This window comes from Dreissena polymorpha, chromosome 5 (assembly GCF_020536995.1).
Source record: "Dreissena polymorpha isolate Duluth1 chromosome 5, UMN_Dpol_1.0, whole genome shotgun sequence".
NCBI classification, from domain to species: Eukaryota; Metazoa; Mollusca; class Bivalvia; order Myida; family Dreissenidae; genus Dreissena; species Dreissena polymorpha.
Window position 1 is genome coordinate 49,390,838 of NC_068359.1, and position 18,459 is coordinate 49,409,296.

Sequence of the window (18,459 nt, forward strand, 5' to 3'; positions counted from 1 at the left end):
TCAATTTGTTGTATTTTTTATTTCAATATTGTTAAAAGACAAAGTTCCATAACCATCATCAAAACATTTATCTTATGCAAGACAAGAACATTTTGTAGATATAACACTCTTATGAACAAAGAGATATGTGTTACAAAGTCACATCTCTAACAAACAAGATCTTAACATACTATTAGATTTTATCATGTAAAGGCAAACACAGAATTTATGTCAAGGGCACGGTTACCTTGTGATTGAGCTTGTGTTTACAGGCAATCACTAGAGTGCTAGGAGTAGCAGCATATCTAAGCCAAACTGTGATCCATGTCTTGGAAAGATATAGAACTACAAAAAGTACAGGGTTTTGCTAAAACAGACACGTTATGTTTAAAAATAAGACAACTTATTACACAAAAAGACAGCAAAAAGACAATTAATTTGCAATAGTTTTTCGAGATTCCTTTAAATCATTTTTATGAACTGGAGACAGATTTATTTCAACAAAATTGCGCTGTGAAATTATGTTGATCAAATCAACAATACATGATTTACTAAGAACATACAAAGTCAGATTTTTTATAAATATACGAGATAAGTAAATAACTACCATACAATCACAAATCCAACTCGTACAACTTGCTTACCACAATGACAAATTTCATTTAACACCAGCTGATTGAAAACATGCGTGAACACACATGTCTAGCACAAGCATTAAGTTGGTAATTAAAATCTATAAACATTATCAGAGACTTGTACAAGTCTTAAAATACAAGACCTGAGTCTTAGTATGAGCAGTAACTATATAAACATGAACTGTAAAATCAAAAGGTTGTCAAACTTAGTAAGAAGTATAGCAGTATTCTATGATGTTCAGTGATTTTGTTTTGCTTTATATTATACATCCTGTGCCTTTTTTTATTGGGAAAAAAGCGTGATAGACCATGATATTCGGAAAAATTGAACATTGTTAACATGATTATAAATAACAGTATACTAATTGTTTATAAGTGCATGTTTAATTGCTTTTTAAAATTTATATTATAATTAATTATTATAATTAAAATTGGAATTAAATTGCTGTATAATAAACTCAATAAACCAAGTATTGAGTTTCTTGTAAGTTTGGCATATTTTTGGGGAAATTTTGGTCAGCAGTATGGAATAATGTTATTCTGTTAATCTGTATATTCGCCATGCTTGATACTTCAACAAACATTGAAAGCAAAATTATCACAATTAATCAAACAGGTACTATTTATGTGCAATACAATCATACCTTTCACAATCGTTGCAACTGATTGGTTTGTTTGTTTTAAAGCAATCATTTACTACCAATTTCTTATGAGGAAACTAATAATATATTTGATGATGACAATTAACCCTTTCAGTGCGAGAACCGAATTTTGAAGGCCTTTGCAAACAGTTTGGATCCAGATGAGACGCCACAGAACGTGGCGTCTCATCAGGATCCATAACTGTTTGCTATTCTGATAGTATTCTTTGAAAAAAATCGAAGAAAATGCTAATTTTAGAAATTCAGCAGATGAGGTTTTAGCAGAAGACAAATTTCCCAGCATGCAAAGGGCATGATGATCTAAGGGTAAAGGAATTTCATAGAAATTGACATAATGCAAGAGTTCAGATGTCAACTTTGGAAAGTGTAAACAAATCAAAGTGGAGAATATATTTGTTACAACAAGAGTTAATATTAACAGCAAAATTATGTTTTGTGAACATTGTTTTGTAACTTCAACAAAAAAGAAAAGAAAATAAGGACATACCATTGAAGATAAGACTAAATGAGCTAAAAATATTTTGCAAATATTTCAAATAACAGTTTAAGAACACCATCATCAATGAATGTCTAATTCTCATATTGTCATAACAAGTTCTATATTGAGCAAATAACTAACTTATAATACTAAGTACTAATGCTCAATTGGTAATTGTCCGCCTGGGTGCTTCTTAAATGGTCCCTGGGTACTCTTAAATATACTTAAATGTACAACAGGTTCGAAGTATATACTGAAACCTACCCAGGATTTTTTTTTCAAATAAATAATGTTCATATTTATGTCCTTATTCTGTAAAATGGCCTCTATATTACCTAAAAAATCTTACTAAAAAAGTATGTGGAGGCAATGAGAAGTTTGTTTCATATTCCATAGAGCATTTTACGATTTGGGGCGGGAATACAAATTTCGGGTACAGTCTAAATTAGCCCAGAATATTTTCTGTACCTGGGGTACATTTAAGTATTCTAAATATTACCTGGGGTACATTTAAGTAGTACCAAAGCCGACAATGACCAATCCAGCACTACTAACAATTTGAAAATGGATCACAGTATACTATTGGGATGCTTGTTATATCTACCATAACTTGACATTATTTTACATTAAATTCAAACATAACTAAACATCCCATGCATAGAAGATGTTTCAGGTGTATAAATTTAAAAAAATCTTGCATATTGAATGTTTTTTCCTAATTTGATTAAGAAGCACATTAAATATTTATAATTATAAAAATTCTTTTTAGACAAATGCTCAAATTGAATTCTTTGTTGCAACTTTCAGTTAAGTAAAAAAGTCAGTGAAATCAATAAACATCAAAGTACATAATGTTGAACAAATAAATTATATGAATTTTAAATGTTAATTGATTAAATAAAGGTAAAGGGAAAACTTTCTTTTATACATAAATGTTTTATGTTTTTTCTGTTGACTTTCCAGACATAAATAGACATTTGTATTGCGTTACATAACAGTTAAACATATCAAAATAATATAGTAAATATATTTAACAAGAGGGCAAAGATGGCCCTAGTTCGCTCACCTGAGAGGAGTCGGTTCATTCAATCTTTACCAAATGTCAAACTTGACCTAGATATTGTCCAGACAAACATCCTGGTCAAGTTTCATCATTATTTCATCTGCCAGTCATGATCAATGTACCTATGAAGTTTCATGGTCCTAGACGTAAGCATTCTTGAGTTATCATCCGGAAACCCTTTTTCTAAATTGAGTCACCTAGACCTTGACAGCCATTGTGTAAATACGTTTTTTGGCACTGTGACCTTGGCCTAGTGACCTGATAATCAATAGGGGTCATCTGCGAGTCATGATCAATATACCTATGATTTAATTAAGTTTCATGAACCTAGGCATAAGTGTTCTTGAGTTATCATCCAGAAACCATTTTACTATTTCAGGTCACAGTGACCTTTGACCTAGTGACCTGAAAATCAATAGGGGTCATCTGAGAGTCATGATCATTGTACCTATGAAGTTTCATGATCCTAGGCATAAGCGTTCTTGAGTTATCATCTGGAAACCATTTTACTATTTCGGGTCACTGTGACCTTTGACCTAGTGACCTGAAAATCAATAGGGGTCATCTACAAGTCATGATCAATGTATCTATGAAGTTTCATGATCCTAGGCATATGCGTTCTTGAGTTATCATCTGGAAACCATTTTACTATTTCGGGTCACCATGACCGTTGACCTTTGACCTAGTGACCTGAAAATCAATAGGGGTCATCTACAAGTCATGATCAATGTACCTTTGAAGTTTCATGATCCTAGGCCTAAGCGTTCTTGAGTTATCATCTGCAAACCATTTAACTATTTCGAGTCATCGTGACCTTGACCTTTGACCTAGTGACCTGAAAATCAATAGGGGTCATCTACGAGTTATGATCAATGTATCTATGAAGTTTAATGATCCTAGGCCTAAGCGTTCTTGAGTTATCATCCGGAAACCATTTTACTGCTTTGTCTCATCGTGACCTTGACCTTTGACCTAGTGACCTGAAAATCAATAGGGGTTCATAGGGTTACATGTTTTCACTATATACATATAGAGAAAAATGCCCCCCCCCACTGGCGGCCATGTTTTTTCACTGATCCCGACCATTTTCAAACTCGTCCGAGATCTCAATAAAACCTATGTTTTGACCAACTTTCATGATGATTGGGCAAAAATTGTGACTTCTAGAGTGTTTACAAGGTTTCTCTATAGCCAAATAGGGAAAACTGCCACTATATACATATAGAGAAAAATGCCCCGCCCACTGGCGGCCATGTTTTTTCACTGATCTCGACCATTTTCGAACTCGTCCGAGACATCAATTGATCCAATGTTTTGCCAACTTTCATGATGATTTGGCAAAAATTGTGACTTCTAGAGTGTTTACCGGTACAAGGTTTCTCTATAGCCAAATAAGGAAAACTGCCTCGCCCACTGGCGGCCATGTTTTTCAACGGATCGGAACCACTTTTGAAATCAACCAATATATCATTAAGACAAACATTTTGACAAAGTAACATGAAGATTGGGCATTAAATGTGACTTCTACAGTGTTTACAAGGTTTTTCTCTTTTTTGACCTAGTGACCTAGTTTTGACCCGGCACAACCCAGTTTCGAACTCAGCCGAGATTTTATTGAGACAAAGCTTCTGACCAAGTTTCATGAAGATGGGACAAGAAATGTGGCCTCTAGAGTGTTTACGAGCAAATGTTAACGGACGGACGGACGGACATAGGACGGACAAAGACCGGTCACAAAAGCTCACCTGAGCAATCAGTTGAGCTAAAAAGACTTTGATTAGTGTGTATTTTGAACAATTCAAATAATGAATAACGTTCGGTTATGGCCCATTTGGTTTTATGCAACAACAATTAATATATCAATAAACAAGAGGAACTAAACTATTCTGAAAAACATAAATAATCCTTCAAAATAATGAAAGTACTTTAGGAAAACATACATATTTAATTTGTAGGCTTATTGATATTTTTAACTCTCCTGAGATATGGTTACAAAAAAATATTCTGAAAGACATTCATAAGCGGCAAAGAAAGTGACTTCATGAGTACAAACATACTTTGTTATTTTACCTAGTGACCTATTTTGGTGATCAAATGACTCAGTTTCAAACTCGGCCGATATTTAGGACACATGTTCTGATCAAGTTTAATGAAGATTGGCCAATAAATGTGGCCATTGGAGCATTAACAAGGTTTTACAAAATCCATATAAAGAAAACTGGAAAACTGAACAGCCCCCCTGGGGCCCATGTTTTCAAGAAACCCAAACCATTTTTGAACTTGGCCCAGATATCATAAGAACAAATTTTCTGACCAAGTTTCATGAAAATTGGAAGATACATTTAACTTCGAGAGTGTAAACAAGGTTTCAGTATAGCCAAATAAGGAAATCTGCCAAGTCCCCTGGCAGCCATGTTTTTCACCGAACCAGAACCATTTTTCGAAAACTCGAACACGTTGTGCTCAGGTGAGCTAAAAATACTACTGTCTTCAAAGCACAAGCTAAATAAATACAAATAACATTAACATATAATAACTGTTAATATAGTAAAGCCCTGCTGCTTATCCCGAACAAAACTCTGGGCAAAGGCCTGCATTAGATGCTCCATTTTTTAAAAGGGCGTATCAAACAACTAGAAACAGTAAAAGCACTAAAACTTGAAATGCACTTTTTAAAATGCCTTTTAACAACTTGTATTACTGTATGCAGACATAACAAAGTAACATTAAAATACTGGTTTATAATCATTATATGCTAACATTAAAATACCATAATAAAAATTCAGACGCTAACACCACCACTTAACCCTTTCCCTCTCAGAAGCTAAGTGAAAATGGCCATGTGCAAACAGCATAAAACCAGAACAGCCTGCGAGTAACTCGTACTCTATTCAGGTTTTATGCTGTTTGCTCCTCATCAGTATCTATGGGTTGGAAATGATGCCTTTAAAACTTGAATCTTGGAAGTAAGGTCTTAAGTTATATTTAACTTTCTAAGGGACTACAAATGCGTAAAAATACGTATCTAAGGGGTCAAGGGTTAAGCAGCATTTAAAAGTAGATTTCCTGTTATAACTCCTCGTTCTTAAAGCTGTGTGACTGCTCAAAGGATTCGCAGTACATCTTATACACGTCTGGCTGCACGTCAGGGCTCACTTCAAAGCCCAGTTCCTGGACCCTCTTGAGAGCCCAGTTGAGGTCATGCCCCTCGTGTATAGCGGCTGCCAGCACACCAAAGTACGCTGAAGAATGATGCAACAAGGTCACAATATACTTATTCAAATCCTTATGTTTTTTAATGTAAAACATTCAACTAAAGCAAAAAACAAGGAATGTGTTAGAACACAATGCCCCCTATTGCGCCGCTTTGAAGCCATAAATTTGACCTTTGACCTTGAAGGATGACCTTGACCTTTCACCACTCAAAGTGAGCTCCATGAGATACACATGCATGCTAAATATCAAGTTGCTATCTTCAATATGAACTAAGTTATGACCAAACTTTAATGAATGTAAAAATTTTAGGAAAGAAAAATAAAATGATATTTGACCTTGAAGGATGACCTTGACCTTGACTTTTCACCACTCAAAATGTGCAGCTCTGTGAGATACACATGCATGCCAAATATGAAGTTGCTATCTTCAATATTGCAAAAGTTATCAAACTTTGACCAAGGTTAAAGTTTCAGGACACACACAATGAATGAATGACAGACAGACAGACAGGCCAAAACCAATAAAAAGGTCAACATTTTGCACCTAGAGACCCCCATAACCATACATTTTCTTAAAGAGCATTCCAATCTGAATGCTTTTAAGAAATAATTAAGGTATGTCATGCAATATGTAAGAAAGAGGTTGACACAAATCAAAGTGGTTTCAATGTTTTTTTTTCTCGCTACTTATGAGTTTATTGCAACCTGCCTTGCATAAGTTTTCCGCTGTAGTCTCCAATCTTAAAATATAAGAGTGATTTCTTAGTGATCATTCATGCTTTCCCTGCACAAAGGCTGAGAAAATAAAACCAAAACAAGAGATAACTGTATTGACGTGCAAATATCTCACCTCCTACAAAAATGACCTAATCTGATTGGCTTAGAGCGGACACGTGCCCATGGTGTATTTTCCATACACCCTGAGTAATTTCCATACACCCTGAGTAATCGAGTAGTAGGTTGAGATATAATCGTAACACAGTAAGTTACTGATGGTGTATGGGATATACACCCTCAGTACTTTCAATACATACTCAAGCTTTGCTCTCGTATGGTATGAAATTACTGAGGGTGCATATCCCATACAACATCAGTTACTAACAGTGTACATGTAACTAATAATCTCAATTATTCAGTATATTGTAACAATTACAAGAGCTTTGTCACAGATGTGACGAATACCCCCACATTCCGCATTGACACAGAATATTTTGCATGTTGTCTTCACAAAAAACAACGGACACCATGCTTAATATTTATAACGCAATAAGTGGCCCCGTGACTTAGTTTTTGACCCAGAATGGCCCATGTTTGAACTTGACCTACACATCATCTAGATACAACTTCTGACCAGGTTTGGTGAAGCTCTGATGAAAACTACTTGAATTAGAGAGCGGACACCATGCTCAATGTTTAAAACGCACTAAGTGACTCTGTGACCTAGTTTTTCACCCAACATGGCCCATGTTTGAACTTGACCTACACATCATCTAGATACAACTTCTGACCAAGTTTGGTGAAGCTCTGATGAAAACTACTTGAATTAGAGAGCGGACACAATGCTCAATGTTTAAAACGCACTAAGTGACCCCGTGACCTACTTTTTGACCCGGCATGACCCATATTTTTGAACTTGACCTAGACATCATCTAGATACAACATCTGACCAAGTTTGGTGAAGATCATATGAAAACAACTTTAATAAGAGAGCGGACACTTAATATGGACCCACCGAACGACCGAGAAACAAGCTCTCTCCTATATACCCCCCTTAACTTCGTTACTAAATAATGGTGAATGCTGAGCTGCAGTTGGTCTAAAGGACTAAAAATAAGAATATGAAGGAGCACATAGTTGCATGTACTTATAGTCTTGTAAAGCTACATTTTTAGTCATATTATTTTGACCGGTGTAAACAGCATTTGTTTCAATACATGTCTGAGTGGGTTTTTTTCATTCAAATTTCTGGTCCGGTATTTCGCCCCATTCCCAATGGAAAAGTTATATTTTTCTCAAATGGGACCTAAAAATTCCCAATTGAAGGTTCCCAAACAACGAAAAAACAATTTGTTTTAGATCTCAACAACTAGTTCATCTCCCATCCACCTCTATCAGTTGAGCCTTAGTAAATTATAACATTCAAAACACTTTTATTCTCATTTTTAAAGCATTCGTAAGAAAAACAAAAACAACGCTCATTTCCCAAATTGAGTAAAATAGCCTTGATTTTTTTTTCGAATCCAAAGGGACCTGGCCCTATTCCCAAAATGGGGAAAAACACAGTGTCTTTTTGGAATTTGAACTCATGCCTAAAAAAATCAATTACTTTAATGTGCATTTAACTACAGTATAGTTCGGTAATGGATAGTCCGCAATCATTCAAACTCATTTTTCAAACTACTATTGATTTTACGATGGCAGGTAAAGGTGTCCTCTTGGACAACTTTCTATAATTATAAAAATAAATATTTAATAGAGCATTTCTTACTATTAGAAATATGTGTTTAGCAACCATTTAATAAATACTTATTCAAATTAAGTATTATTTTTGAAAATAGTATAACCTGTTATATTTTACTATGCCCCCTTAAATTGTTGCATTTTCCATATTATCATGATTTCCATATAGTACAATTTCATCTATTTTTACATTGAAGAAAGAAAGCAAAACAATGGGTCCATTGTATGTGGTTTACATGTACGCACTTTACTCAGGTGATTATATAATCACCTGAGTAAAGTGCGTACATGTAAACCACATACCCCCACAAACGATTTTAGGGGGTATATAGGAGTGAGCTTGTCTGTCGGTCTGTCTGTCTGTCAGTCCGTATAAAATGTCTGCTCCCTAATTCAAGTTGTTTTCATCCAATCTTCACCAAACTTGTTTTCATAATTCTATATAAAAATCATGGAGTGGGAAAAAGATCTTTATATAATTAAATCTAAATCTAAATAAAGCACTCTGGGAAAATGGGGCTTAATGTGTAAAGCATGGTTGCAGATTAGCAGTTCCCAGGGACATAACTTTCAGCCTAGATTGGATTTTTGTTTGAAGAGACTTCCTTGAAACAAAATATTCTATAAAAGCGGATAGTTTTGTTTCTGATTAGCCTGTGTGGACTGCACAGGGTAATCTGGGACAACACTTAATGCACATGCATTTCCCAGACAGAGGCACATATTGTTGATGGTTGAACATATAACTGTTTTTCTGTGTCACACTTACATTCCAGTTTCGATTTCTTCATATCTTCAAACTACTTTCAACAAGACTATTGTCAAGCAATATAAGTCCCCTACCGGCTCCACCATTGTCAGAAATTCCACCATTTTCAGATTAAAAAAAATAAATATTTGTTGCCATAGCAACCAGAATTTTTGACGTAGGAACAAATTGAAATGACATGCATAATGTCCATATTGCCATCTATCCATGTTTCAAGTTTCATGAAAAAATATTAAGAACTTTAAAAGTAATCGCAGGATCCAGAAAACCACCATTTCAGCAGTATTTCTAGTCTATTTGTTGCCATAGCAACCAGAATTTTTGACGTAGGAACGAAATGAAATGACGTGCATAATGTCCATATTGACATCTATCCATGCTCCAAGTTTCATGAAAAAATATAAAGAACTTTTAAAGTTATCGCAGGATCCAGACAAGTGTGACAGACAGACAGACAGACAGACAGACTGACTGACTGAAGGAGCGCAAACCACAAGTCCCCTCCGGTGAAACCGGTAGGGGACTAATAAATCAGAACTAATGGTTCAAAGATTAGGTTGCTTCTAAGGTAAGTAACAGTTACACACCAACTCTACGCCCATCTGAGCAATGAAGCATAACAGGTCCGAGCTGTCCCGCTTGAATGAGTGTGTCACGTATCTGGCTGAACATTGATGCAGTGAATGTGCTGTTTGGAGCTGAAAAGAATATGCAATGGTAACAAGACTCACACATGAAAACTATCATCAAACTTGGTGTTTTGTCTTTGTTGTTTCAATAATAAATGAATGAAAACTTAAATGCTGCACTCATCAGGGATCTAAATTAACATTTTCAGCACAGTAGCCTTCATTTGTTGTTTTGATACAACTTATGTAGAGGAATAATCTAGGGCACCAGCAACAATTTTAGGAGCCCATGGCTTGTTTTGTCCTGCTGTACATTCCAGAGTAAATGTTTTAAATCGTATGACAGAAGGAGCACAAAGTTGCATTGTAGTACCATCCACATTATACTTTTTTTCTTTAATATATATATATATATATATTGCATGTGTGCAATAATTTGCCTAACAGCTAGAAGCTTAATAAATAATAAATCTTTAAACTCAAATATGCAGTGGCACTCACGTATTGGAATGTGGTAGTATTTTAGTGAAGTTTTCATGACAACCTCTTCCTCAGCATCTTCATTATATCCGATATCATCTCCAAACTCAAGCGGGTTTTCAGTTTCATAATTAATACGGGATTTTTTGCTAATGTAGTCTGATGAATGGTGTTCATTGATTTTGTTAGTTTCTAAGGTTTTAAGATCTTGCCTAGGTGGTGTTGTGCTATTTCCGTATGTAGTTGGCTCGTCTTTGACGTTTAGTAATGCTGTTGGTTCTTGGGAAGGTTGGCCATTATGGGTTACACCCAATCTCATATTTATAATTGCTTTAAATCCAGTCTGCTCTAGAATTTTCACATCACATTTTCGTACTTGGCCTCCCATATACCAATTCTTGGAAATCGGATGTGCTAACCAGAAGTCCCGCCATTCTTCAGGTTCACAATTATGTTTTGGTGGTTTCTCTACCACGGGTTCACCAGTTACGTTAGCAACAACTTCTTTCATGTCATCGTGAGTAAAATCCAGACCCATAGCTCCTGTAATTTTATAAAAATTATGGCTGTAAATCTTCGGTTCAAAACTGGAATTGTGTCTGGTCTGGTTTGCCATATGCATTAACGTTACAAATGTGATTGTATATCCGCGGTCACAATGTAACAATATTGGCTTTCTCAAAGCCGGTAATACATCATGAAATCTTTGAATAGTGTCAATGCTGGTCCAGTCATCATTTCCGCCAATGAGCGCGACATATTGTAAACCTGCCATATGCGCTGTAGCCCAGGCTTCGGCAGTAGTTGGCAAATATTCTCCACCAAAATTGCCACCGTCATTGGTCTCATACATGAACAACGAGAGAATACTTCTGAAGCCAGCCTCGGATGCATATTTGATCTGCCGTTCAGTCAAGCGACCAGCAATATGGAAATCTGGCGTTAACTCCTTGGCCCACCATACCTTAAATGAATGTCTACACTCTTCTTATAGAGCTCTCATTTTCAAATAGGAATATTATCAATACAGGACAAATCACGTTGGTATGCAGTGTTTTATATAAAGAAAATCTTAAAGCATAGAAAAGTTATGAATAAAAGAAATACAATTGTTGGATCATCAACCATGATCAGATTGGTTATAAGATAGGAAGTCATAGAGCAAACATTTCATGAAATTCTAGATTTTTTAAAATTCAAAGTCTTTATCACTGTTTTTGTCAAGATACATACACATTTAAAACAGATTTAAGATTTTTTAAGTTTATCAGTGTTCTCCAGAAAAATTTGAGTAGCCTAGCCGTTATATTTTCAAAGTAGCCGGCAACTAAGCAATAAATGGGTGTTTTTGTGCCATTCCAATTGATATTTGGTTAAAAGTAGCAGGCGTTTAGATTGTAGATGTAACCGGTGAAATTGCCATCTGCCGGTGTTTCTAAAGAACACTGGTTTATGGAATAAAATAAAGAACTGAGGATTTAGAGGAAAAAGTAGTTTTTTTAATTTTATTGGGGTTGCTTATACCTTCATTGGTGACTTAAGTCCGGGAGGTTGGCGCTTGACAGCCGTGTCTACCTGGACTGTCACACTCGAAGCAGATGTTGCGATTATTGCCACCAGCCATGTACAAACGTTTTGAAACTCCATCCGAATTTCTGTGCTATTTTCGTTATGGAAATGTGTCAATTATCATCATATTAAACATATGTCTACGTTAAATGAGTCATGTTTAATTTAACCCTTAAAATACTGATGCTTGCAAAATGACATGTACATTGTAATTCACTAATTGTTCATTTGTTATCAATTTGATGCAACTAAAACATCAAAATTATACCAAATGTCCAACTGACATCAATGTCTTAAACCACTAGAGATCTCGACTTTTGCCAACCACTACAAAACACTACACGTGTCCCATTCAAAGTTGCACAATGCTTCCAAATACATCGTTTGTTGTTATCTTGTACGCAAAGTCAAGGCTGTGCTGCATAAACTAGACATCTGTCATGTTTGTTGTTTGTGTCTGTATAAGAATATCCTCGAGTTAAACGTCCTAGTTCGGTTACTTTCGGTGGCGTTCGGTACGCAATCGTGATACATCGGCTATCTCGGATTCCTCCGTAATGAAATAAATCGTCTGCTGATCCAGAGTGGTTCGGTACGGTACGATCCAGGATGACCGTGGATCAGCGTCCGTATTTATTTATTTATTATGCCCCCCTTCGAAGAAGAGGGGGTATATTGTTTTGCACATGTCGGTCCGTCCGTCCGTACGTCCGTCCGCATGTCCGTTCACCAGATGGTTTCCGGATGATAACTCAACGCCTAGCTAGGATCATGAAACTTCATAGGTACAATGATCATGACTGGCAGATGACCCCTATTGATTTTGAGGTCACTAGGTCAAAGGTCACAGTGACTCGTTCTTGGATGCAGTTTAGGACCACATTTGCAGATTATTATATCCCACGCTTTTTGAAAAGCGTGGGGATATTGTGGTTATCTCCGCCGTCCGTCTGTCCGTCCTGGCCACTATCTTCTCCTACACTATAAGCACTAGAACCTTGAAACTTACACACATGGTAGCTATGAGCATATGTGCGACCCTGCACTATTCGGAATTTTGATCTCACCCCTGGGTCAAAAGTTATGGGGGTTTGGGTGGGGCCAGGTCAGAGATTTTCACTTATTTTTATGCCCCCGGTATGGTGCATTGGCCATAACTTTTGCAATATTGAAGATAGCAACTTGATATTTGGCATGTGTATCTCATGGAGCTGCACATTTTGAGTGGCTAAAGGTTAAGGTCAAGGTCATCCTTCAAGGTCAAAGGTTAAAAAAGCAAATCCAAGGGAAGTAATAAGCTTTAAAGGGAGGAAAGTAAATAACCTGCCAAATGATATAAAAAAAATAAATCAATCAAAGCGGTGCATAGAGTTACACAGTAGTGGCGCAGAGATGTATTTAGTATTCAATTGTTTGTGTTAACTCATCTGTGAAATGGTTTTGCTCATCCATCTAATGTTTATACAAGGGATTATAAAATATTGGCGCTAAGGGACACCTGTATATGACAGAAGAGATAGAATGCAGTCAAGCATAAAAAGCATGAGAAACTCATGGAATAGAGCCTCAAGAATCTATGACAGGGCTGAAACTTTCACTTTGTTCAATTACAATTTTAGACTCATTACTGAAAATCTGTCAAAATGTACAAGTGGGAAAAATGTGAGAAACAATTTAAAGCAAGATGGACTTTGAACAGGCACAACAAAGTCAGACATGAAATTCTACATATTTATTGTTGTGTACAAGATTGCAATAGAAAATTTCTGAGACGCTACTATTTAGTCAACCATTTAACCTTAAAACATAACTTTTCCAAAACAGAAGCAAGAAGATTGGCTATAAGAGAGCATGTTCAGCCATCTCATAATAAGAGAGCATGTTCAGCCATCTCATAAGTCAATCCAATTAGGATGACATGTACATAATTGACTACATGTACAGTGAAGTTATTTCATTATTAGATTTGTTAGGAGAGCAGGATGAGGAGGAGAAATTAGGGTATAGATTTTCACTCATTTTTTAAGTTATTTTACATTAACTTCTTCATTTCTACACTGAATTACTTCAAATTTATACTTAACATCTCTAATGACAATACGGTCAATCTCAACTATGCATAGCCCCATTACCAACCCTGGGGCACCCTGAGTCAAACATGCGGCGTGGGGATACGCATCGGCCTCTGCCGCGCCATTTCTAGTATTATGTGTACTGGTGTCGTCGGGTCTCCGTCCCCACCAGATGGTTTCCGGATGATAACTCAAGAACGCTTACGCCTAGGATCATAAAACTTCATAGGTACATTGATTATGACTGGCAGATGACCCATATTGATTTTGAGGTCACTAGGTCAAAGGTCAAGGTCACAGTGACTCGTTCTTGGATGCAGTTTAGGACCACATTTGCAGATTATATTATGTACTGGTGTCGTGGGGTCTCCGTCCTCTACAGATGGTTTCCAGATGATAACTCAAAAACGCTTACGCCTAGGTTCATGAAACTTCATAGGTACATTGATCATGACTGGCAGATGACCCCTATTGATTTTCAGGTCACTAGGTCAAAGGTCAAGGTCACAGTGACTCGAAATAGTAAAATGGTTTCCGAATGATAACTCAACAATACTTACGCCTAGGATCATGAAACTTCATAGGTGCATTGATCATGACTGGCAGATGACCCTATTGATTTTCAGGTCACTAGGTCAAAGGTCAAGGTCACAGTGACTTGAAACAGAAAAATGGTTTCCGGATGAAAACTCAAGAATGCTTACACCTAGGATCATGAAACTTCATAGGGACATTGATCATGACTGGCAGATAACCCCTACTGATTTTCAGGTCACTTGGTCAAAGGTCAAGGTCACAGTGACTCGAAAGAGTAAAATGGTTTCCGGATGATAACTCAAGAGTGCTTACGCCTAGGATCATGAAACTTCATAGGTACATTGATCATGACTGGCCGATGACCCCTATTGATTTTCAGGTAACCGGGTCAAAGGTCAAGGTCACAGTGACAAAAAACGTAATCACACAATGGCTGCCAACAGCCCTTGTTTACGTTTAAGGTCAATAGCACATACACATAAGACATAGAATATATCACATATTTCAAGGAATTAAGACTAGGCTGATTTAAAAAATACAATTTAAGAGCATGAAATAAAACGCTGAACATTACTGTACATGCATACTTTTAACAATACGGAAGTTTTTTAACAATTAACAATTAAGATAATGGTAAAAAACGGGATCATTAAGAGTATGCGTTCATTATAAAATGCACAATATCACAATTAAGCATGGTTATCACAGACGATTGTTGCAACAAAGTCTTAGTCAAATATAAAGTCACATCTACTTGAACATGTTTTCTTACAGGGGATCTTTAGGCTTCGATGTTGACATTTCGACAACATTTTCGTAAGTTATTCTAAGCGCAAAGCCTAAACTACGGAATCCGGAAAATGCCATCTATTATCTCGCCCTTCTTTCATCAAGTGCGACATAAGACACACGAAGCGATACATGATATTTTGCACGACACAGAAAGCGACACACGATATTTTTCGCGATACACAAAGGGACGCGCGAGAATGAACCACGTAATATCGCCCTTGCGTAGGTAGCCCAAAAGGCGATACATCATGGTAAATATCGTGTGTCGCTTCGTGTATGGCGCAAAATATCGTGTGTCACTTCGTGTATCGTGCAAAATATTGTGTGTCGCTTTGAGTATCGCGCAAAATATTGTGTCTCGAGTTCAAAGGGTGACACACGAAACACAAAGCGAGACATGATATTTTGCACGACTTACGAAGCGATACACAATATTTTATTATTCAAATATTCCCCATATTATCCAAATCTCGTGTATCGCGGTCTAATTTCAGACTGCGACACACAAAGCGATACTCGATATTTTGCAAGATACACGAAGTGACACGCGATATTTGTACTGTTCAAATATGGCTGTAATAATATCGCCTGTCAACCCGCGTGTTTTAAAAAAATCATGGGAGAAAAAAAGGGGATATTGTTACGTCATCAAGCATGTAAATCAAGCTTATTGATAATATAATTACTGTTACACCGATATTATTGCAGCGATATTTGAACAGTACAAATATCGCGTGTCGCTTTGTTCATCAGGCAAAAATCGAGTATCGCGTCGTGTGTCGCCCTTGATATAAGAAGGGTGAGATTATAGATGGCACAATCTGGATTCTGTACTAAACTGACATATTACATATACGGTAGAAGTTGCAGAACAAACAAGCAAATGGAATCCCAAGAATATTCGTTGAATAGATATTCTCCTCAGAATAAATTTTATTTGTTTATGGGTCCAGATAAATAATCACTGAAAAATAACAAAGTGTAGGGTTATTGGTTTTATGCAATGCAATTCTCCTTGCTGATATATATACACCCATGAAGTTTCATATTGAAATCTTGTAAAGTATCTGAAATATAGCCCCGAAAAGTTAAATTATACAAAACAACAAAGAGCAATTACTCATATTTAAGATAGTGTAGGATTATGGTTCTTGTGTATGGCAATTCTGCTCATAGATGTCTATAAACAATTGAAGTAAGTTTCATGTTGAAATCTGATATCGTATATGAAATATAGAATTGAACATTTACATCATACAAATACAACAGAAGGGGCAATAACTCTTATTTAAGAAAGTATAAGGAATGGTTCTTGTGAATTGTGCTTCTCCTCATTGATATCTATACACCCATGTTTCATGTTAAAATCATCAATAATATTAGAGATATAGCTGAAATATTACATCAAACAATAACAACTAAGGGCAATAACACTTATTTAAATAAAATACACGGTTATGGTTCTTATATTAGCATGGCACTTTGCCTCATATATATCTATACACCCATAACGTTTCATTGGTGAAATATGTTATAGTTTTTGAGACATAGTCCTGAAAAGCTTGTAACAGATGGACATCATACTATAGCAACAAAGGGCAATAACTCTTATATAAAAAAAGTGTATGGTTATTGTTTTGTGGATGGCACCTCTCCTCATTGATACCAGTATCTATACACTAATTTAGTTTAATGTTGGAATCTTATATAGTTTCTGAGATAAGGCCCTGACCAGTTTTTGATAGACAAACATATGAAGCAACATAGGGCAATAACTCTTATTTAAAAGGTGTAGGGTTTTGGTTCTTATGCATGGCACTTGTCCTTCTTGATATCTATACACCCATGAAATTTCATATGTAAATCTTGTAAAGTTTCTAACTTATAGCCCTAAAAAAGGTTTGTGACAGACTAATGAGCAGACAGATAAAGCCAAGACTATCCCTCTTGGGATGAAAAAAAAAGGTCTATGTTTCGAAGGAAAAAATCTACTGAAAAAAATGGGGATTTCCAAATGGCAACTTCCTTTACTCTTAACTACACAACTAATATTTTCAACCAGATTGTTAGATTTTAATTTAACTCTTAAATAGCACTTTTTCAATTTTTTAAATGTTAGGTATTTTAAAACAATGTAAAAAGTCCAATTATTCATTGGGGCCTACTGGCGGGAAATTTCTAAAACATTTTCCTGGATCTTGGGTAAGGTCAATCAAGGAAAAAAAACTGGGTTTGACAGCTACACCAAAATATGGTCTCCACAATATTTATTTATATAAACAGGTGGGCCATCTAGGCCAGTCTTAGCTCTCTTGTTTAAATATATTTGAGCCGTGCTCTGTGAAAAGAGGGTTTAATGCATATACGCAGTCCGCACAGGCTAATCAGGGACGTCGATCACTTTCCACCTAATCAAGATTTTTGCTAAGAAGAGACTTTCTTGAAACAAAATATACAATACAAGCGGAAAGTGTAGTCCCTGATTAGCCTGTGCGGACTGCACAGACTTATATTGGATGACACTTTATGCACATGCATTAAACCCCTTTTTCACAGAGCACGGCCCATTTCTAGTTTAAGGTGTCACTATTACATGTGACATTCAGCACCCAATTAAATTAATTTGAGCAATGGAAAATGGTTTTACCGCGCGGATGAAGTGGTATTTTGACTTGATGTTTGTGTTTGCTAGGTGACCTGATGTAAGCAATCAATTGATTTGCTACAATCAGCAAGATTTATCAGTCAACTGGTTGACTGTGATGACCAATAGAAGAGAGGTAGCTTATCTTCCACCTTCATAACTCCGACTTCAAATCCTTAAAGGGGCCTTTTTCACGCTTTAATATTGACAAAATTGAAAAAAGTTGTTTCAGATTAGCACATTTTCGTTTTAGTTATGATATTTGTGAGGAAAAAGTAATACTGAACATTTACCATGCTCTAAAATAGCCATTATATGCATCTTTTAACAATTTAAAAACACGAAAATTATAAAGTGTTGCAAAGCGAAACGAATTAAAAAATTGGAAAGTTCTTTTGTTGTTGTTATATTTTGTGAAACAACGAGGATTGGTTATATTAAGTATAAAATACACCTGTGATTGTATCCGGAAGGA

General features: G+C 36.0%; 1 protein-coding gene across 1 annotated transcript; it reads right to left on the reverse strand.

Annotated features, from left to right (window-relative positions):
• Positions 1 to 12,412, reverse strand: LOC127880713 (uncharacterized). Its single transcript, XM_052428072.1, has 4 exons — positions 11,895 to 12,412; positions 10,392 to 11,334; positions 9,849 to 9,959; positions 1 to 6,059 (listed from the first exon to the last, which is right to left on the reverse strand). Exons 1-4 carry the CDS (start codon positions 12,015 to 12,017, stop codon positions 5,887 to 5,889), a joined length of 1,350 nt encoding a protein of 449 aa, XP_052284032.1. The 5' UTR covers positions 12,018 to 12,412; the 3' UTR covers positions 1 to 5,886.
• Between the last annotated feature and the right edge of the window lie 6,047 nt (positions 12,413 to 18,459).